The sequence below is a fragment of the Octopus bimaculoides genome, chromosome 25 (assembly GCF_046866305.1).
Source record: "Octopus bimaculoides isolate indiv1 chromosome 25, ASM4686630v1, whole genome shotgun sequence".
Classification (NCBI taxonomy): Eukaryota; Metazoa; Mollusca; class Cephalopoda; order Octopoda; family Octopodidae; genus Octopus; species Octopus bimaculoides.
Window position 1 is genome coordinate 10,716,174 of NC_142952.1, and position 25,000 is coordinate 10,741,173.

The 25,000-nt window shown below is 37.9% G+C and overlaps 1 protein-coding gene across 1 annotated transcript in view; it reads left to right on the forward strand.

The window, feature by feature from the left end:
• The first annotated feature begins 5,299 nt into the window (after positions 1-5,299).
• LOC128250674 (uncharacterized) overlaps positions 5,300-25,000 on the forward strand; it is a 166,547-nt gene continuing 146,846 nt past the window's right edge. Inside the window, exon 1 of the mRNA XM_089341605.1 lies at positions 5,300-5,980. Coding sequence (XP_089197731.1) covers positions 5,873-5,980 — 108 coding nt within the window. The 5' untranslated portion in view covers positions 5,300-5,872. The remainder of the gene's footprint in view (positions 5,981-25,000) is intronic.

Genomic DNA, 25,000 nt, shown 5'->3' on the forward strand with positions numbered 1-25,000 from the left:
ATCTTATCTAATCTAATCTATCTATCTATCTACACTCTCGCACCTCCCTTCCCACTAGCCAGTCTCCAATCTTACACCTCTCTCTGTCTTTCTCGTATCCTCCCACTACCACTCACAACCAGCTATCACTACAATACCCAAGTTTGGTACCCAGATTGCGCTGCACTTCATACCTAGATCTTGTTTAACAGACTCTTGTTTATCAAGCCACACACACACACACACACACACACAAGAAAGAGAGAGAGAGAGAGAGAGATGGAGAGAGAACGTGGTGGTGGTGGTGGTGGTGGTGGTGGTGGTGATGTAGATTAAAATGGAGAAAACGGTATAAGCAGCTTCTCTTTCTACCTTGCATCTCTCCGTCTTCCACCAGCCGTTTAACAACTCCAATCCCACTGTGACCATCACTACGATCATAACGAGTACTCCACCCCTACCGCCACTATCATTGTCACAGCTGCTATCGCCTCCCCCACTGTACAACTACTCACCACTATTACCACCACCACCACCACCACCACCATAACCACTACCACCATCACAATACCACCCCTCCCCTCACGACCTCCCCATCCCCATCTCCACAGCTATGATCAGCTGTAACAGCACCATCACCACCACCATCATCAGCACTACATCTACCATCACGTCAGCGCCACCCCCCCCCCCACCCGGCCGCACCACCGTCCCATCTCAGAACTAGTTGCACAACCACCACGATCATCTGCACTACCACCACCACCACTACCACTGACATAACCACCACCATCCTCATAACACCACCACCACCACCACCACCATCACCACCACCATCATCACCACCACCACCACCACCACCATCAACATACTACTATCATTAAATTAGTTACTTTCAAGATCAAGCATCCTTCTCGGAATCTTATCTTCGCTGCATACGTTTTTAAACAAGTACACACACACACAAATCTATCTATCTATCTATCTATCTATCTATATATATATATATATATATACGTGTATATATATATACATACATATATGCATACATCTAAGCACACACATGTCTGTGTGCGTGTGTTTTCTCTCAAACTGGTGATAAGCGACCTCTCGCATTCACTTCCAGTACGATAACATTTCTTAATCATGTAAACAATAAATATCATTTGTTAACAATCCCTCTCGCTCCCTCCAGAATGGCCATCACCACCAACAGCTTCCAAACTGCCACATCTACCACAGAAGCTGCTACCCTATAATCCTCCATCACTTAGCATTCACTCTTCAAACTATCGACGACATAAATTGGTAGCCATTCACACGAAAGGAAACCTTCGACCATTTTTGATACAAGGGCCTCACAACGAATTTGCTCCACAGCCGAAGTCATTGATGTCTGTACCACGCACGACACCCCGTCACTAACCGTGCCAAGTCTCGAGTACTCAATGTTCGATGATGTCTCCCGCCTACCAGGCACTCATCCTCTTATATCCTTTACTCTTTTACTTGTTTCAAATCATTTGACTGCGGCCATGCTGGAGCACCGCCTTTAAGTCGAGCAAATCGACCCCCCCCCACCAGGACTTATTCTTTGTAAGCCTAGTACTTATTCTATCGGTCTCTTTTTTGCCGAACCGCTAAGTTACGGGGACATAAACACACCAGCATCGGTTGTCAAGCGATGTTGGGGGGACAAACACAGGCACACAAACACACACACACATATACATAGATATACATATATACGACGTGCTTCTTTCAGTTTCCGTCTACCAAATCCACTCACAAGGCTTTGGTCGGCCCGAGGCTATAGTAGAAGACACTTGCCCAATGTGCTACGCAGTGGGACTGAACCTGGAACCATGTGGTTGGTAAGCAAGCTACTTACCACACAGCCACTCCTGCGCCTATTTATTTAAACTTTTTAAACTTTAACACTATCCATCCCAAGCAACTCAGAGCACACTTTATCTCTTCCCACGCTTAACAAACATCCCGACTACAATGTTATCTTCATGCACCTTTGACACCTAACGCCTGATGTGAACTGCCTCTCTGTCTGTCTACACACACACACACACACACGCACACACACACACACACACACACACACACACACACACGAGGGTGTGCTGATAGATTCTGGGTTTAAAGGACATCGCAAAAGGCCTGGGATGGGGGACCAACCTTCTGAGTTCTTTTACAGGGTTAGGAAAAACTGAAGGACTGCTGCAGTAAGTGTGTGAATCTGAGAGGGAAATGTGTTAAATAAAATCATTATTAACTGATCCTCCTGTATTTTCTTTTACCCATATATACACACACACACACACACACACAGGGTAATTCAAAAGACGCCATACATAAGAACAATTTATTTTTTTATAAGAAACAGTTTTTTTTATCTAACTGTTTCTTATAAAAAAATTAATTTTTCCTATGTATGGTGGCTTTTGAATCACCTTATATATATATATATATATATATATATATATATATATATATATATATATATATATATATGCATAGATACATACATGCATACACACATACATAAACATATACACGCATACACACATACAAGAAGTTTATCGGCAATTGTTTTTTAAAGGCAGCATTTCCAAAAGTTTTCAACTATTTGAAAACTCCTGAACTACATTCCCTGCCTCAAGAAACCCGCCGATAAAAATAATTTTACATATCATTATTAATCCTTTTCTTTCTGTTTCATTGAATTAAAGTTCGTCAGAGATTAAACAAATCATAAAATGTCAAAAGAGATTTATGTGTTTGGTCTCAACCAGAAGCTTATTTAGACCAAATTCTAATACAATCCTCAATCAAAGTAATTTTCCTCCTGGGATACCCTTACGATGTACAAATGCCAAACCTTTTCTACCTTAGATAAAATATGAGCTAAAAATTTTAATTTGCATATAATTAGCCAGTCACTATGTTTTGCAGTAATGGCCCTTCCCTACAAAAGTGCTAGCTTTGTGTCTGTCTAGTGATGACAAACACTGAGGCTGCGTCAACTGCAGAGGTTCTGTGACGTTGAGCAGATGTAGTCACTGTTTATGTGGTCTTTTCGCAGCTCGTCTCCTTGACAGAGCTACAGTCCTGAGTGAAACAAAAGCCGATACGGATTTGTGGGGTTCCTCTATTGGCCTTAGAAGGGCTGCATCATCTTTCATTATTTCTATATTGCATAAGGCGGAGAGCTGGCAGAATCGTTTGCACGACGGGCAAAATGCTTAGAGGTATTTCGTCTGCCGTTATGTTCTGAGTTCAAATTCCGCCGAGGTCGACTTTGCCTTTCATCCTTTTAGAGTCGATAAATTAAGTACCAGTTGCGTACTGGGGTCGATGTAATCGACTTAATCCTTTCCCCCAAATTTGAGGCCTTGTGCCTAGAGTAGAAAGGATTATTTTTATACTGCGTAGACCCGTATTTCATATGCTTTCAACATTTGATTCTTTTTTTTATTAGGTATATCTTTGTGATAGCTACCTTCATCCATTGTCCTGGTGGCGAGTGAGGTATTTCATTCGGGTCTTTACATTCTGAGTTCAAATCCCGCCAAAGTCCAGTTTGCCTTTCTCCCTTTCGATGTCGATGAAATAAGTATCAGTTGAACGTTGCGGGGGTCAATGTATTCGACCTAACCACTTTCTTAAAGTTGCTGACCTTGCGTCAAAATTTGAAACAATTATTATTACCTGTAAAATGACCTTGCAGTTTGATCTCTAATTGTCTCTTTCTTTGTTTCCTTCTTTCTTTCTTTCTCAGTACACAACTACAACAGCAACAACAGCATCCTAAACACAAACGCCAGTACCACAAGTTTCTACCCCTAATCAATAGTACTGCTTCCTCCCACTTATTCTCTCCTATCCCTAACCCCCTCTCTCTCTTACATTCTTTGCTTTGTCGCTCTCTCTCTCTCCCCCTCTCTCTCTCTCCCCCTCTCTCTCTCTCCCCCCTCTCTCTCTCCCCTCTCTCTCTCTCTCTCCTCTCTCTCTCTCTCTCCTCTCTCTTCTTTCGCCATCTCTTCTTCCTTTATTTACATTTTTCTCTCCTCCCCCTCCCCATCTCCCTCTCATTCTTTATATTCTCAATTCCCTTTCACCAAATTCGTTCCTTTTCTTTCTCTCCCTGTCTCTCTCTCCCTCTCTATTCCTCTACATCTCTCTTGCCATTATTCCCGCAACTTCTAGCCGTCTTTCCCCATCCCACCCCGTGCCCTCTACTCTTTCCTTTCTTATTCCCTCTCTCCCCCTCTCTCCTTCTCTCCGTAGTCCCAATTCTTTCTACCTCTGGCTCTCCCCCCCACCTCTATCTCTCAGCTATTCTCTCCACACACAACACGTATTCTTATTACGATCTTTCTCGAACTTTTCATTCATTTTCCATTCATCTAATATCTCTCTCCCTCTCTCCTCCTCCTCCTCCTCTCTCTCTCTCTCTCTCTCTCTCTCCAAACCCCTTCGAACCCTTTTGCCTCTCCCCACTTCTATCTTTTATTCCACCCCACCCCTACTCACACTAATTATCTCTCAACCATCTCAGTATATCTCTCTCTCTATATTTCTCCCCCCCAATCCTCTCTTCCTCTACTCAGTTTAGGCAGAGACATTTGAAGAAAGTTCGCGAACAATTCCAATCCACCCCCAACCCATTCCACTTGCCTTCTTTACCTCTTTCCCCCACCTCTGCTCATCGTCGAGAAAGAACAGGCTGTCCTCTGTGATAGCTTTACACATGCGCACACGTACATAAACATACCCATACACACACACACAAACACAAACACAAACAAACACACACACACACACACACGTAATCAAAGTATATGTGTGTGTGTGTGTGTGTGTATAAAGAGAAATGGGTGGGGACAGAGCAGTCAGTCAGTAGTCATATATATATATATATATATATATATATATATATATATATATATATATATATATATATATGTATATATATATATAAGCGGGGGTGGGTACAGGGAGGGCGAGCGTAGTCAGTAAGTAAGTAGGTAGTTAGATGAGAAGAGACATTTAAAGGTAGGGAGGGAGACGGAGAAAGACAGAAAGATAACTTTTCAGTCTTTTCATTTATATTTTTATTTTTGCGCATCTTCGTGTGTGTGTGTGTGTGTGTGTGCTATCTATTTGTTAGTATATGTGAGGTACCTATGTGTGTTATACATGCATATATGTGTATGTATGTTTGCATCAATGTGTACCTGTTAGTGTTTATAAGTATGTGCATAGATGCGCGTGTGTGTGTATATGTGTGTGTATGTGTGTAAGTCGAAGTGTGGCACACTACGAAATGGTAGGAACAGCGTGAAGTCCGTAGATATATATATATATTTTTATTCCTTCTTCTTTATTTGTTTATTCCAGACTCGTTTTCGTTTCTTTAGTTCGATGTTGCAACACAACAACTCATTAAAGACGTGAACAGGATGCAACTTTAGATTCGAATCCAGCCGGAGACAGTTCGGCACGCTTTAAAGTCGTCGTCGGTAACAAAAAGAAATTCATCTTCGTATCAACCACAAGTAATAATAAATAACAGTAGCAAAGCGATAATACAGAAAGTAGAAATTAAAAGTTGAATAAAGAATTACCAATAATAATCGAACTGAAAGTAATTTCATCGAAATACGAAAATAAAACAAACGAAGCGTGAATAATCGATATAATTTGATAATTATAATAATAAAAATAATTGAAGAAAAACTGACGACAATTTGGATGGCAAAAATAGTTTATAATTATTTTTGTCATCACCTCTGATACAAGAAAATTAGCTATTTTTTCCTAAAAGGAAAAATAAGATTTATTTCTTGTTGTGATATGACATAAGGTGAGAAAAGAAATGATGACCCAAATGCAGGTCCATCTATACAGGGACTCCTTCACGACCCCATGGGGCATTCGTCTGCAGGGCGGAAAGGATCTCACTTCACCTTTGGTCGTTCAGAGGGTGAGTAAAGAATTTTCACTGCTTTCTTTTTTACCCTGTTAATTCTGTTTGTTTTATCATTATTATTTCTTGGAAAAAGTTACTTAACAATAACTAAGATAATTTGAGAAAACCGAATGACTGAAGAAAGCTATATATATATTCTAAATTATTATTTGATTGCAATATCGACATATATATATATATATATATATATATATATATATATATGCACATACATACATACATACATACATACATATATATATACATCTATATCTATCTATCTATATATATATATATATATATATATATATATATATATATATATATATATATATATATATCAATGCATATGTCGATATTGTTATCAAATAATACTTTACAATCTATATCTGTATGTGTATGTATATTGAGGTGTTGGTTTGTGTACATTGTTACACACCTGCTTTCACCTGTATGTATGTATGTATGTATGTATGTATGTATGCATGCATGCATGCATGTATGTTGATTTCGTAACTTTTTCCGTGCAGGATACGATTACTGAACCTTGTTAGTAAGCAAAAGTCATTACTTGTCTGTAAGGTTTCGCACGCACACACACACACACACACACACACACACACACACACACATATATATATACGTAAATACATACACATATGTAAACACACAAATGTGCTTGCTAAAGAACATATTTACTATTTACTATGATGATGGTCACATGTGCTCACCAGCGCCACCCGTTTTGTAGGAATGCCATTGAAATTTTCATTAACGTGTAGTTCTGGCGTTGCTCTGCTGTTGTTTATCTCAAAACAGTCCTATCTGTTTGTCGTACTCTGATTACATACGGTGATTTGAGTGGAATTTGGCTGCTGCTTTTTGTTGGTCCACTGATTACATAGGGGACCTCGCGTTAGCATTATATCTGTATGTCTATCTATCTATCTTTATATAAAACTTGTTAATATGTGGGTGAACGCGTCAGAACGAAATACATCATCTATGATCGGTTATAGATCATCTTTGGTCATACAACATGTGTTGGCCACTTGATGTGATTGAAACCTCTCACTTGCAGATCTTCTCTTTATTCTGATACGAATAAAGGCACAGGATTTTATTCCATAAGGTCCCAGCCACTGTTGACAGAAAGCTGGCGAGAGGCAGCAGAATGTCAGAAATTCAATGGGTCAACAAGATATGAATAGGAAATTTGGTGACATTAATATTCATTGGTAAAAAGAAAAGAGTGCAGCAGTGAAAAGATGATGACAGTATTGATGATGATGACACCAGCAAGAACAACAGCAACAATTGTCACTAACTTTGATATGACACATCGTGACATAAGTACAATAACAAAAAAAAAAAAAATTTTTGGTAGGGAGTGGGGAATAACTGAAGATATTGCTATTAATGCAAATGTTTACTTGTGTGTGCGTTTGTGTATGTTGGGGTCGAATTGTTTAACTAATCCCTCAATGGCACTACCTTAGAATGGTCGCAGTCCAATGAGTGACACAAAAGGATGTAAAGAGTAGATGTATGTACACACACGTACGCGCGCGCCTATATATATATATATATATATATATATATATATATATATATATATATATATACATACATACAAATGCTAGAATATATACATGTGGGTGTAAATAAAAACACTGCATCCATTTACACCGAAACTGACAGATCTGAATTCCGACGTATACGCATATATATATATATATATATATGCATATATATATATATATATATATATATATATATATATATATATATATATATATATATATATATATATATATATGCACGTAATAACAAAAAGTAAACACAACATTCACTTCTAAGCTTTTAAGTGGAGATAAATACACAGACACGCTTATACACACACACATATATATATATGCATATGTATGCATAGATACACGCTCATATGTACATGCTTACACACACGTATACAAAAATACACATACATATAAACACATATGAATACATATGAATACATATGAACACATATGCACAGATTCATGTGAGGAAATGAGTGCTTTTGTTTATACATTTAAATCATCATACATGAAACGAAGTCGAATAAGTATATACATACATATGTGTACAGGCTATGTGTTTGTGTGTGTGTGTGGTATATATGTATGTATGTATATATATATATATATATATATATATATATATATATATATATATATATATATATATATACGACCAAGCATACACATGTATGTTCGCCAAACATGTACGGAAACGTATGTTTACATTGTTTGGTGTATTCACAAACATAGTTAATTTAGTCAGCGTGTATATATATATATATATATATATATATATATATATATATATATATATATATATATATATATATATGTGTGTGTGTATATGTATATATATATATATATATATATATATATATATATATATATATGTACATTGCTGTAAACATGCTTACGTATTCATTATTATACTTGGTGTGTATGTGTATATAACTAGGTGGGAGGTTATTTGTATGTAGGTATAGGCACTGAAATATCTAATTAATTACAAATATTTGTATATACAATCATATAACAGCACGCATAAACACATACATCGTGTATGTATGTGTGTGTGTGTGTGTGTGTGTGTGTGTGTGTGTGTATAGTTCATTGCATATAAACACGTACTAAACTGTATATGTTTTGACAATTAGCTTAATGTGTTGAAACAGAAACCATAATATCGTTAAGGGGTCTTTTTAAGCATGCATACATACATACATACTTGTGATCACACACACATAATATATATATTATATATATATACATAGATGCTAATACACAAGTAAATATATATCTTTGTAGATATATATATATATATATATATATATATATATATATATATTCTCGTTTGTTTTATTTCTTAAGAATTTCGTATATTGCAAACTGTCAAAACATCTCGAAATACATCTGTAACCTGATCACTAACTTAGTGATGCGGTGAAAATGTCGAAGCTGTAATAACTTTTTGACACTTTCCACTTAACAATGCTTATACAGAATTAAAACAAAAGTAAATGTTACGTCTCTCTCTCTCTCTCTCTCTCTCTCTCTCTCTCTCTCTCTCTCTCTCTCTCTCTCTCTCTCTCTCTCTCTTTTCTGTCCCACCTCTCTCTCTATCAATTGTATCTGTCTGTCTGCTATCTAAGTACCTCTCTTCCTCCTTCCCTCCCTATGTATATCTATCCTCATATCTACATATATATGTGTGTGTCCTTCTGTAAAACACCTGTATGTCTGTATCTGTGCTTTTTACCTGTATGTATGTTTGTTTGTTCATTCTACAAAACTCATCTTTATTCATCCACACATGAGCCAATGAAATATTCAGAATTAAAAAGCACATACGTACACACATGCGCGCACACAGACACACAGACACACACACACGCACACACACGTATATATCCTGCATTACGGCCTAGCCAGCAAGAGAAAGCAGCTTCATATCTGACCTCTTCAATATCTGCAGCCAATTCCAACCCGCCGCCCCTCATCAATTTCTTTAATGTATTTTGGTCTCGAGACCACACAAACTGACAAATGAGCGTCTACATAATTGTTCGACCTCCCAGGTGAGGTGCCAAGTCTTCCTCAGCAACTTCACAATACTCTCTTTAAAATTAAGAAGCTATAAACATTATTATTATTATTATTATTATCATTGTTGTCGTTGTTAAGGAAGCGAGCTGGCAGAATCGTTACCACGCCGGACAAAATGCTTAGCAGCACGTTCTGAGTTCAAATTACGCAGAGATCGACTTTGCTTTTCATCCTTTTGGAGTCGATAAAATGTGTACCAGTTGAGCACTGGGTTCGATGTAATCGACTTAGCCTCTCACCTGAGATTGCTGGCCTTGTGCCAAAATTATTATTATTATTATTATTAATAATGTATTTTGGTATAAGATATTAAAAAAGTACCAGTTAAATACTGGGGTCGATGTAATCGATTTACACCTCCGCCCAAATTACTGGTCTTCTGCCAAAATTATTATTATTATTATTATTATTATTATATAAAATCGATAAATATTATGATATATGAACTGTATAAAAATGAGCAACATCTTAAATATTCCACGGAACTGCTGTCCATTCACAAAAAATAAACAAAACATAACATAACTGCTAAATTTCGCCGCCCCTCAAGCAAAATATTTTGAAAAATATACCTTCAACTCCAAATAATAACAATAATAATAGTAATAATAATAATAATAATAATAGTAATAGTAATAATAATAATAATAATAATTTGAAATTTTGGCAGAAGGCCAGTTATTTTTTGTGGGTGGGGTGGAGAGGTGTAAATCAATTACATCGACTCCAGTATTTAACGGGTACTTATTTTATATACTTCAAAGAAATGATCGGCAGAGTTCACTTCGGCTGGAATTGAACTCAGAATACAGGAATAAATGCAGATAATAATATTAATAAAACAACGCTCGCACACACACGCACACAACCTTTCTCTCCTTCAAGAACTTTCTAGATTGTCACCCAACCTACCCAATGACCTGCTAAATCTATCTCTTTGTCAACACCCCACCCAGTACATGTTTTAATATGTGAGCACAAGCTGGAACAGCTTCAGCACTCTTACAGCATGTTTGCAGCTCCCTCTTTGTCAAATATAACAAATTTTATTAACTATGCATAAATTTATAAAATCGTTAAATATTAAGTTAATATGCAACCTGTATAAGAATAGGATAACCACGTCATGAAACTGCCGACCGGGGGTTTCGTTTGTAGCGTTGTTCTGTATTTAAAAGAGCTGAGCTGATATTAAAAAAAAAAAAAAACTTTTTAAAACTTATTTCAGTCATTGGACTGTGGTCATGCTGGAGCACCACCCTGAAGGGTTTCAGAGAAACAAATCGATGCCAGTACTTCTTTTTTTTTTTAAAGTCTGGTACTTATTCTATCGGTCTGTTTTGCTGAACAGCAAAGTTACATGGACGTAAACAAAACTAAAGCAGTCGTCAAGCGTTGGGATGGAGGACACACACACACACACACACACACACACACACCCAATGAGTTTCACACATACATACATCACACATACATAGATCACACATACATATGTGTCACCCGTATGTACAATGAACTTCCACGCAGTTTCTATTTACCAAAATCACTCACAAGGTATTTGGTCGGCTCGAGGCTACACTTTCCCAAGGAGCTGCGCAGTCGGACTGAACCCGAAACCACGTGTTGCTAAGTGAGCTTCTTAACCACACAGCCATGCTACACACACACACACACACAGACAGAAATGTATGCATGTTTGTACGTATGTATGTATGTATGTATGTATGTATGCGTGTGTGCGCATGTATGCATGTGTGTGTGTGTGTGTGTATGTATGTATGTATGTATGTATGTATGTATGTATGTATGTATGTTTTCTCTGTGTATATTTTAGTTTCAAGATTAAGCAGTGTTGTTTACATCTTGCCTGGAACTCTGCCATTTTTTTTCTATGTTTCTGGAACAGTTGTTTTTTAATATTTCTTTATTTTTCTTCTGTTTCTGATAAATGTAATGTTTATATCGCTGCAGGTGGGCGGTTAGTTTGGCATTAACTCGGTAGAGCGCCACGTTAAACCCGTGTGCTTTCTGTTATTGTATTTCTTTGCTCTTCTGAATCAAATTCCATTTGTTATAAATTTACCATTTATTACAATTTATAATTTGATCCTTCTGCAAATTCTTAATTAGGGTAAAGAGTAAAGATCCCCTTCGGTCATGAATAACTATGGGATTACACCTAGAAAGACCAGCGGAAGCCCATGCATACCAGCCTCCCCTCTCCACGCCACCGATGTTATCCAAGGGAAAGGCAAAGGGGCCAATACAGCTTGGCACCAGTGACATCGCAACTCGTTTCTACAGATGAGTGAACTGGAGCAATGTGAAATAGTGTTTTGCTCAAGAACACAACACATAGTCCGGTCTGGGAATCGAACTCACGACCTCATGACTGTGAGCCCAACATTCTAACCACTGAGCCATGTGCCTTAATTAGTGTAATTAATTAGTTATTAAAGAAATTGTAGAATGATCATTAATCCTTCGTCTGTCCAAAGCATTTTCATAATTCATTTCCAAAACGTCCATGCTTGTTTTCAGACGTTTAGTTAGCCATCGTTTCATACATTCTTAATAATATGTCATCCATAAATGTAGTAACCATATCAGCAGGAATGTCCTTGGGAGCTAAACCGCCTTTTCTGCAGGTTCTTGATAACACCACAATGCCAAATTTTGTCCATATTCAAGAGAAGTCACTACTAGTTACTTTCGAAATCTTAGAACAATCAGATGTCAGTTTACTTTGAAAGAAGCAATGTAATTATTAATAAGAAGGGTTGAAATTAATGCATGCAAGATTTCAGAGTTCTGGCATCGCTCCTTCATAGTCACCCTACGAACTTTTCAACCCACCCTCCAAGAGATTTCCTTTCATAAGTCCCAAGTTATTTTGCTGGTTGGGGGACGGGAACAAGGAACGTGCATCATATATGATGCACAGACGCCAGTGAAATATGTTCTGTATATTACATGTGATAAACAGGACAGGCATGGGGTTAGTATAGAGATGGATGAGCTCTTTCATCCTCAACGAAGTAGGGGATCAATATTGGAAACTTGGTTTTCTTATTATGAATAGGAAAGAAGTTAGCCTGGTGCTAGTCACACCTTTCGGCTGTGAGAAAATGAAATGAAGTGGATCAGCCAGGAATCGAACCGGCGACCAGTTGCGTATCTCTTCCATGAACAATTTTTATTGTGTTTAAATAAGAACTTCTAATGATAGTTGTTTGTTGTTGATGTGTTAGCACCAGGTCAGCATTGATCAAGTAAACCTATGATCAAACATGTTCCAACCATGACTATCTCGTAGCTTCAGACATAATTTATTTCACACTACATTATGAAATATGCCCTTCTTATTATCTTCCAGAGAAAATGCTACTATTTCTAGCAGATCTGACGTCCTCTTTGTAGTGTCTGAGATGCAACTTGTTGATGGAATTGGCAGTAACGATAAAGGAACAGATTAAAGTTGGAATTAGAGCCACCGCAGTTCTTAGTTTATTGATTCAAGTGTTCTGGGTTCAAGTACTACCGAGGTCATCTTTAGTATCCATCTCATCATAGGGTCGATTAACTATACCAGTTATCGTAGTTTAATCTCAGGTCCACTCTGATCGAATAGAGGTGTTCCAGCCGTAACCATCCATTCTGTCTGTTTAGGATGTCTTGTACATTATATAATGTATCCTTTTCGGGTTTAAGACTTTAAGAAGGAATTCGAGGGAAATTTGGTTGATTAGTCTAGCAGAACGACTGGATGATTCCACGTTGATTTAAAAAAAGGATAATAGTAAAATAGGGAAATAAAGGATTCTACAGCAAATTGACAGCTTTTTGAGGTTACCAAAGAATGTCCCAGTTCGTTTGGTCCATAATGTAGCACCTTTTTTTACCACCTCTCATCCAAACAATCACCTTTAAAAAAAAAAAAAACCAAGGCGGGAACAATAACTGACACCGAACAATTTATTTTGTTTTAAGAACTGTTGAGGATTATTTGTGATTCTCGAGTTTAGTTATTTCTTCACCACATGCTTCTGTTAGGTCTTTGATTAACAGTTCCCTGTTTCCTTCGACAGTTGCTAAATCCTTCTCAGTTATTTTTCTGAAGTCTGATGTCATTTAGGTAGGACATCGTGGATCCTGTTACATGGTTACGACAAATCATATCTAATGGTACGATTTACGTTGCTATACAAGGTGCAGACATGAATCTATGTTGTACAGTCTGAAAGTTTGGACATGTTGCTGTCCCTCCACTGTCTGGTCTATTCCTGTATATTCTAGCGGTGGCTACAATAGGTGGGGACGGGTCAGGTGGACTCGGTCGAAATAAGACAGCTGTTGTTCCTCCGTACCTTTTTTGGTGGTGGCCATCCTAACACAGTATTTGAAGCCAGTTAGGTTTTTAATGTCGCAATTATTTCTGTGTCTATGTGGTTCTGTTGTTTTTCTTTTTTTTTTTGTTCGGATTGAGTGGAGAGCTTGTACTCTTAAGAGTAGAGCTCTGGAGTGTTACACATGCATCTGGGTGCTTGAAGGTGGTTTTCATGCAGTAACGGTGGGAGTTGAAGTTAGCTGTGGCCCCAAACAGTCTCCTTTGTATATCCAAGTGGTCCTTCATTCATAAGTCTTTTTTCTTTTACTTGTGTTTGTGGTCTGTGGGTATAGTCGGTGTCCAACCTGTTACGATGCGGAAGTTGTTATTTTGTGTTCTTCGTTGGTAGTCCAGGTAGCACTGCATGGCCCATGATAGATTTAATGCGTTGCTTTTAAACTATTGTTGTTGTTGCTGCTGTACCCGTTCATCAAATGTAGTATCTGCAACCATGGTTGTCTTCAGAGCATTGCATCTCCCGGTCAGGCAAAGCTATGCACTAAGGCCTATAGTATTCACTTACTAACAACAAACCACAAGATACATAAATTAACAATGTTAATATCAGTTCGAATGTGCTAAGACCACGTTCGGACTTGTAAACGAGCCATTCACCCTGTTTTGTCACCCCGTAACACAACATTAGCATCAGATCCCAAGACTTGTGGGACCCACGAGTAACTGTCCGGTGATGTACCCATGCCTTTAGACGCCACAACCTATGTACTTTCTTTACGATGACTTCTTTGTGTGTTGTAAATATTGTGTAGGGGTCATAAAAATCTGTCTTATCGCATGTATCATGAGTACCACAGGGATCCGTCCTCTCCCCGACTCGTTTCAACTAATATCTACATTACGTTTCCACAACTCTCCAAAATACAGACAACGTCGAAACTAGATGATAACACTCACATCCTCCTAACACGCAACCGCCTCAAACCCTCTTTAAAATCATTGGGAAACTTGGGTATCTCAATGTCAGACAACTAAATGTCACTCTATGTGCTCTCTCGATCTTCTAATAGCAGCAACTAAATCTCCTTCAAATCACACCCGACTGTCTCAAAGAAACGACGATGTGATCCTGGGTTGGGTAATGTAGCTCTGAGTTGACTCGACAGGGGGGATGGTCATGGCTGGGATGCATCTGATCATAGATCAGCTCCATCAGGGCTGACCTGATAACAACAGCAACAACAACAACAACAACGGTAGCGCCAACTAAACCAAACCAGGTCCTTTCTTAGCAGCAAAAAAGCAGAGAACATCAAATATAAACATCACAACTCAACAACAAAAATATACCACACAAACAGAAGACGAAATTCTGTAGAAGTGAGAGAAAGAGGGAGGGAGAGTGAGAATGGAAGGGAGTGAGGGAGTGAAGGAGCGTGTGTGTGTGTGTGTATGTTGGCACACGCCAGTGAGAGGAGAAGGAAAGGGGAAGAGAGAGAAAGTGAGAAAGAGATTTTCGAAATAAACATTAATTGCGTTTTAGTTTCTCAGATCTGTGTCTTGTTGCCTGCTCACAGCTGATGCAAACAGCCATATCTCTGTTGAAACGTCGGCCAACCTGCCATTCAACGAAAGTGGATAATAGCAGCAGCAGCAGCAGCAGTAGTAGTAGTATTACGGGGTTGGTGGTGGTAATCGTGGTGGGGATTTTTTTTTGCTGCATGGAATTTGATCTCGCTGCAAAAGGATTTGATGTTTGCAGAGAGGTTTGGTGCTGCACGATTTGGTTGTGCTTCAGAATGATAAGACGATTTGGGACTTAAGCGGGAAGCTAAGCAATCATATAAAAACTGGAAATGCACGCGCGTGCGATCACACAAACACACACACATACACCTTTTATCTTTTGCGCCTGTTTCAGTCATTGTACAGTGGCCATGCTGGGGCACTGCCTTGAAAAGTTTAGCCGAACTGGTACTTATACTAATTGGTCTCTTTTAAGTTATGGGGACATAAAAAAATCAACACTGGTTGTTGAGCAGTGGAAGAACACACACACACACACACACACACACACACACACACACACACACACACACACACACACACACACACACACACACACTCACTCACACACATACACACACACACACATATACGACAAGCTTCTACATAGTCTCCGTCATCCAAATTAATTCATAAAAGCATTAGTATATATATATATATATATATATATATATATGATTCTTAGACAAGAATGTTGTTGACAGTAACTTTGAAGTTTCGGCCAGCTAAACCATGTGTATATATATATATATATATATATATATATATATATATATATATATATATGATTCAGATGTAAAGATTTAAAGAGAGACCAATTCTTACCTCAAAAGCTTCTACAGAAATATATTTAAAAAATAGTGAAAGACGACGCTGATATCACGTGAAGACTAAACGGCCAATTTAGTGAGATAGTTGACCCCATTAAACTCTGGTTGCTCATTCTTTGCTTACTCGGAGTAAATTCACAGATAAGCTCAAATCGGTAGCTGTGCTCATTAGATAATAATATAGCGAAACTTGGGCATGAAAACGAAAAACGTGTGGTATTAGCTAGTAGTAAACACAGTGCATGACGTACTCAGTCACAACCAAATGGGACATGTTTTCAGTCCGAGGACAAGATCATGGCAAACTATCCAAATATAATAAAAATACTGGAAAGAATATGTCTCTAATTCATGAGACCTCGTCCTTTCAGACCAAAACATTGTTGGAAGCCTGTTGGAGAAGTCGTCAAAGTTCAAGGCTCTCAAAATGGTAACAAACAACATGTGAGAGTATGCAAAATATTTTTATACCGTGCTTAGAGGGTCATGAATAATAACACTGTGTAACAAAGTTTTTATTTTTAGTTTTTGTTTTTGTTCAGTTAGTGTTATCTCCTATTTGCTTCTAGCTAGACATTAAAGGAAATGACTACCATTCCCTTCAAACTTTCTGACCCGGACATCAATGTTTTGAAACTGACCTAATTTCCATTACATTTCAGACAGATTCAGCACTGAGTTGCTGAAGCAGAAATATCGTTAAAGCAAATATTCAGATCTACACCACAGATCTGCTTATCAGTTGCTTGACCTTAACCAGTTGAGCATGTCCCTTGGTGGCTGAAAATATGTGCATCTCTGATCACGAGCAGAAGTAGTAGAGGAGCATCATAGCCATGTGTTGAGAGGGATTCTTTGGGGTTTGAATAAATGTAAAGAAAAGCAAGGTTTCTAAGGGAAAGCAAATAGGAAATAACAATTACTACCCAAGGACAAAAATCATGTTCCACAGTGTAATTAAGACATTATGATAAAGTATCAGGAATGGTAATTAGAGCACTAGATATGATAATTAGGTTACTGGGTGTGATAATTGGTGTAATGGGTGTGATGAGTAGCTTAAAAATATACAAACAATAACAAGGCTCACAGCTTTAAGCGCGGTCTAAAACAGCTCGATTAGCTACGACTAGCTACACAAGACATTTTCAGTTTAGTAGCACTACCCAAACACTACCGTCTCTGTACACAACCCATGACTTATATCAGTGGTTCTCAACCATTTTCTATTATCTCTTGACCCTTTGATTACTATCTCATTCTGGTGGACCTCCATAGCCATTCAATGATGGATGACTAATTTTGCTGAAACTGCTTTCAAAATGTTTTTGTTTTTCACACTTTCACCCAAATCATAAAAGTAACGGGAAAAAAAATGCAAATAAAATAACAAGGTAAACATTTGCTACAACAAAACACTGTTACCATCGGACTAACTTCACTTACTATATGCTAAGAAACGAGTGGAAAGTTTCTCTGCCGCATCCTGTATGACACTAAAACTTCCACACACACACACACACACACACACTCACTAAAAGGATACCACACACACACCTATCTATCTCATACTCTGTACCAAGAACAACTTACACGTCACACTCTACACAGCTGGAAATCCTTTATGCTATGCATATCACATGCTCTACATACCCAGCATCTGACATAGAAACAAATAGCGTCAACACTGAATCACACAACATGCAGGAAATATGATCATCGTCGAATGAAATAACACAACTGCCATTACACACATACTGCACAACAGCACGAAAATCACTAAAATAGCATCAGAAACAACAAACTACTCCCTACGAAGAAAGTAAAACCTTGATGTAGAAGGCAAACGCAAATCTACAGAAACAATGCTGTATTGTTCACAGTTGAGGAAAAAACGGACAGGCGTTTGGTGGTAGAAAAACACAACTCGCGTAAATGTGTCGATAAACGTAATAATAATGATGGCCACTCTCGTTGATTTCTTTCGACGAATGAGTGTTTGAAGGAAAGGATTAAAAAATAAAAGAGAGGGAGAGAAAAAGTCAAAAACAACTTTAAAAATAAAAGAAGCGACGTCTGTTTGCGATGGATGCGTGAATGTAATTTGAGTCCAGGGATGGATTTTGCTGTGAAGACACCATGTCAGAAATTGGGCAAATGTGTCTGTTGATTGCGAGATATAATTTTTTATTGTTCTGTTCTTTCAAATTATTTTGATGCATCATGACATAAAATGACGGAAACTGAAAGAAGCCCGTTGTATGTATGTATTTATATGTGTGTGTGTACGTTTGTGCGTCTGTGTTTGTCCCCTTACCATCGCTTGACAATCGATGCTGGTGTGTTTATTTTCCCAGTAATTTAGCGGTTCGGCAAGAAGAGACCGATAGAATAAGTAGTAGGCTTATAAAGAATAACTCTTGGGGTCAATTTGTTCGACTAAAGGCGGTGCTCCAGCATGGCCGCAGTCATATGACTGACACAAATATGAAGAGTAACCTTAGACGATTTTCGAATCTTATTGGATTCTCATCAGAGGTATCTACATCATTTGACAAATCCCAGGGAAATAAGTAACCAATCTGCTTATCTACACAACAAATCCAGTATTTACAGAGAACTGGAGCTACTAATTAAACATACTGAAAGTGTTCGACACTTCCATTTTAATATAATCGTCCTGTCAATTGGAGTCTTAGTTCAGACAGTATCAAAGAATGATATTATAGGTGTAACTTATGAAGGACATAAACATGGCATATTTAGCGGTTTCTCCGTGCACACACACACATACATTATGTCATCGAGATTGTGTGGAAAAAGTTTATGTGAAGGATACAGACTGTGGTGCGAGCGTGTACGCATCGCTGCAAAACTCCATCTCAGCAAATATAATGTGTATCGGGTTCATTAGTCTAGTTAATTATATTTGCAGAAGACTACAGACAGGTGCTTTCTCTCCTCTCATTTTCCTCTCATAACTGACTCACATATGTTAAACAACCGTTTACACAAACACATACACACACACACACACACATGCATATATACTACATCTACACACATACACACACACACACACACGTATAGACGTATGCGTACACACACGTTTATATACACAAACATACGCCTCACACTCAGAGCACTACATATGTGCAAACAAAACAAAACCTCATTATGTAGAAGACGACTGTACGCACTGACAGATAAACGAATGCACACACACATAAAGTTACATTACCTATTACCATAGATACGAATGCTAGAGAGAGACAACGAGAGAGAGAGAGAGAGAGAGAGAGAGAGAGAGAGAGAGAGAGAGAGAGAGAGAGAGCGATAGAGATAGGGGTCTATGTAAAAATATCACGAGAGATCTTGTGCCATATTAAAGTACATACTCGTACATAGATGAACACACTTAGACAAACGTGCGCTGCAACGCTTCTCTGACAACACGGCAGTCATGCTCTGCCACCCATATAAAATACAAAGGTTCACAGATTAATATAAATATACCACTAGACAGCGGTCTAGGGCTGTATGTAAAGGATCCCCCACAGAACAGGCATCTTTATTTGCCAACGTCTCTTCAGGCATCAATTTACACCATCTATAAATAATACCACATCACAATCTATCAGCTCTTTTCTCCTTTTACTATATATATAGGTGTGTGTGTGTGTGTGTGTGTGTGTGTGTGTGTGTGTGTGTGTGTGTGTGTGTGTGTGTGTGTGTGTATGTGTGTGTGTGTGTGTGTGTGTGTGTGTGTGTGTAGCTAAACGAAGCAAAAATCTTTGAACGTGTTTGCCAGGTTTGTAAATTTTTAACAGAACATTAGTTCTCTAAAATAACACTGATTTCATAAAAGTGTTCTATTTCAATAGATTTAGAACTGCATTAGTAATAACAGCGTTTAAGAGGGCTATCTGGCTCTGAGCCTTATAACTATATCAAATCAATGAGAACTAAAAATACGTACTGGGTTTATATAAGTGCATTAGGTCTGATAGATTATAAAGTACACTAGGGTTGATCCAATAAACTAGACTAGATCTATATAGAGGTATACTCGGTGTATATAACTGCATCTAGGTGTATAAAAAGTATATACAAATATATAAATGTGTACACTAGTTGTTTTAAAATGTATATCTAAGTCTACAGCTTTGAAAATTCCTGGTCATTACTGATTCTGCCGACCTAACATAAAATGCGTAACCTTTCTGTTCTTATGCATAGTGTATCTAAGACTACATTACTTAGCGTGTCCATCTGTTTTTCTTTTTTGAGTGTTTGATTGTGACTTATGGGGAATTTGGATGGTTATTCTCGCTGGTGGCGCAACTGTGTATAGAGGTAACCCCCATTCACTTTGAAACTGTTCAAAAGTTAGATGTAGGATTTATAGGTTTCAAATTTTGGCACAAGGCCAGCAGCTTTGTGGAGGGGGTAAATTGATTACATCGACCCTAGTATTCAACTGGTCCTTATTTTATCGGCTCCGAAAGGATGAAAGGCAAAGTCGGGTTCGGCGGACTTTGTACTCAGAACGTGCAGACTGACCAAATGTCGCTAAGTATTTTGCTCGGTCTGCTAACGATTCTGTCGGCTCGCCGCATTAGTTAAGTGTATTGTTGGCCACAAATGTTGGGAAGACATGATAACAGAAGCAGGGAAGATTTCGTTTAGTTGGTAGATATAAAAATACCCCAACTCTAAACTCTGATCCCTTCCGAATCCCTAAGGAACAACAGGATCAATGATCAAACTGGTTTACGTATCGTCAACCGGGAAGGAGATAATTCTCTCTTTGGTCTGGAAGTTAGACTACCAAAAGGTAGCGTTTCTCGTGTGAAAGGATTGAACCTGTGGCTGCAAGCCAACGAAACACTCGTCAATCACGTATTAGTACTACTGCCTACAACTGACAGCAAATGAGCCTCTACGTCAGTCATATGATACTCTCTTCAAGAAGCGGGCTGCGGGAGACATGGTTCATCATCAGGTGGGCTGCGCTACAAAAAGATGTCAAGGTAGTATTTCGTTAGGCGTACCATTCAGAAATTCTTGCAGGCTACAGTTTGCCAACGCCTGCTCTACATGGTGGCTGTACACGCTAGAAGTAGCAGCCAAATCCCTCTCAAATAACACCCTGTTGCCTTAAAAAGGACACACTGTGTTGTTTAGGAGTAAACTTTTGCTGTTAAATAAAGAAGGAAGGGTAATGGCTTGAACGCTTTTGATGCTAGGTTTGCGAAAGGCAGGGTGGCCGGGAGTTAAATGGCAGTAGTGACAAGGAACTTATTTATCAAACTGATCTCTACTCAGAGATAATTGGACTCGTCACTTGAGCATTAAGCACTTTGGTCAGAGGTGCAATAAATTACTGTTCTCCCTCCCTCACCATCTTCAACTAACTGCCCAGTACCTAGTTGTTTCGGCTATCTATTATGAAGTAATGGAAGGTGGCGAGCTGGCAGAAACATTAGCACGCCGGGCAAAATGCTTAGCGGTATTTCGTCTGCCACTACGTTCTGAGTTCAAATTCCACCGGGGGTTGACTTTGCTTTTCATCATTTCGGGGCCGATAAATTAAGTACCAGTGAAGCACTGAGGTCGACGTAATCGACTAGCCCCTTATCCCCAAATTTCAGGCCTCTTGTGCCTGTAGTAGAAAGGATTATGAAGTAATGGTGATACCATTTAAACTCAAGTACGAAGCTGGCTGTAAGTGTTTCTATCATCGTCCTCAGGGCCGCAGGAGAACCTAAGATCAGCGCTGTTAATTGCATAGTGTTCCCACTATTTACACTGATCTGTTACACCAACTTACAGTCCCGACTTAAAGCTCGGATTGATCGGACACTGTCGCCCACGTATCCTGGACACCGACACGCAGTGCACTGCCGGCTGAAGAAACACAAGCAACTCTTTTGGATGTTATTTTTGCACCTATTGACTCTACCTGCTATGATACTCTCCTTACACAAATATCCCAGCTGTAGAAATGTGTACTAAACATTCATAAGTAGACATGGTTTCCCCCCACTATAACACCAAAGAATGACAACTATTTCTTTTGCTATCAAGTTACTATATCTATAAATACAATCACACTATATACATATCACCAAGGTATTCTTTTACAAAACCCTTTTATTTTTGCTTCTTTTTAACAATTTTTTTTCTTATGTATTGTTTGTTTCTGGAAATATTATTTTTATTACTCCTACCATTCCTCACACTCGTATATCTCTATTACCTTTTTCTTTTTTATATTTATTTTGCTCCAATTCCCTTTGGTTTCTATCGGGACGTATAATGACCTTGGGAAAAGCATGAACCTCATAACAACTCTTGTCCACGAAGGGAATATGATAACTTGCTTTGATCACAAAATATTCGTAATAGATTGCTTCTTGTACCAATTCTTGGTGGAAATAAATATTTATTTTTGCAGTCATCCATCTTATCTACAAATGGTTAACTGGAACCAATCAAATTTAATTTAATAAATCGCAAAGTCACTTTAATCCATTAAAAGTTCACGCTTAATGACCCCCCCCCCTCTCATTGCTCCTTTAATTGATGTCATTTTGATTAATTGTAATTTCTAGGTAAGTATGCTAGTATCCACTTAACTATTAGTTTTTTAGTCAGCAAGCGTCCCTTGGTATTTCTCTTCAGTCAATCATCAGATGTGTACACATGTTTCAGTGATATCACTGTTTCCGAAATGCAATTATTGAGTTTGCTTCAATGATATCGCTATGATATCGTTTATTTCACTGATATTAATATGTATTTAGGATAGACAGTTTCTGTGTTTAAGGCGGATTACTATTCATTTTAACACTATTACAATGACCTACTAGTAATAACACTTCTCTAAACTCTTATATTATTTTTTCTTATATTTGATTAGGGTAATCTTCCCCGAAATATTATAGAAGCATTTAACAACCTATGTCGAGTAATACAATACCTTTTCTTTGCTTTTATTTATTGGTGTCACCTTAGATATTTTATTTAACGGTTTTCTAAAAAGACGTATCTGTTATAATGTGTTTAGGTTCTACAATTACTGAGTTTCTAACTTGTGTTTAAGATGCAATAATAAAAAAAATAGGTCTTTAGTAAATAAAGTTATGGATTTTTTCTCATTCATATCAATAGGTGCATAAGTTAATGTTATAACGATTATAACAAAGAGAAATTTCCAAGTGAGTAGAGTTTGCATGTAAATTTCCTTCTATTGGTTGAAGCCAGTTCATTGGTACCACAAGAGTCAAAGAGGGAGTTGCTATATGATCACGTAATCTCTTAGATATAGCAACTGATCAGCTCATATCACATTCTACCGTTCTAAAAAAAATGAAAGACACCCTGGATAAAGTATATCTGAAGAAAGAAAGGAGAGGATTGGGACATGGGACGTTTTTGATAATAGGTCAGTTGGGTTAGGGTTAGGGTTAGGGTTAAACAACTAGGACGACCGATGCTACCAATGTTCTAGAGAAGAGCATAAACATCACCAAATCTCACTGACGTTCCCTATAAATATGTGGTCTTCTGCTGAAAAGTTCCTGGCTTTAAGGTTATCGCGAAAGGCCTGGTTGGGAGGCGCCAACCTTCTGAGTTCTTTTACAGGGCTAGGAAAAACTGAAGGACCGCTGTAATAAGAGTGTGAATCTGAGAGGGGAATATTTTGAATAAAATCATAATTAACTGATGCTCCTGTGTTTTCTTTTAACCAAACCCAGGAACTTTTCAGCTCCCTCTCGTAGTATGTAACGACAATACTTTGTATTTAGAGCATTGCTAAGTGTATTTCGTTACGTGTTTAGATATTACATTACACGTGTTTAGATTATAGAACTACTGTGCTATTTCACAACCAACCCATTTATTCAGGACACACCTAGCTTTATTTCGTTAAGTGATTAGACATTACCTTACACATCGTTTAGGATATAGAATTACGATGTGGTATTCCACAATAAGAGCATATATTCAGAGCATTGCTAACTTTATTTTACAACATGTTTACATATTGTATGTGTGTTTTTTTTTTTTTTTGATATTATCTACATAAATTTAGAATAAAATTCTTGTTGGAATGCCGTGATGGGTCTAGATTACGACAATAAAGTATTTCTTTCTGAAGCTGTCAATCTTTACATACATACATAATGCATACATACATACACACATACACACACATATATATAATTAACTCGTTTGATTCTATTGTGAGATGCTCTCCAGTCAGAGAAACGGGAGGGAAATCTGATATTTATTGATAAAACCATAACAAGATAAGGCTAACCACAAACGTATCTCGATCTTCTTCCATCAGTTATCAAAAATGCAACCATTATTTATGAAGTGATGATTAATCTAACAAAACAGTTAACGCTTTCCACCATCAATTTATTAGAGAGAGAAGAGAAGGAGATGGAGGTTAACTAATTCAAACTAAAGACATTATCAGTGCTGGGACATCTTTCATCATAAATCTTGAAACATCCTTAACGTTACCACAACAGTTTAGGTGTCTTAAATAAGCAAGCTTTGTACCACTTCCACGCGAGCTTACGCAATGAGACTATCTTCCCTGTTTCTGTCATTT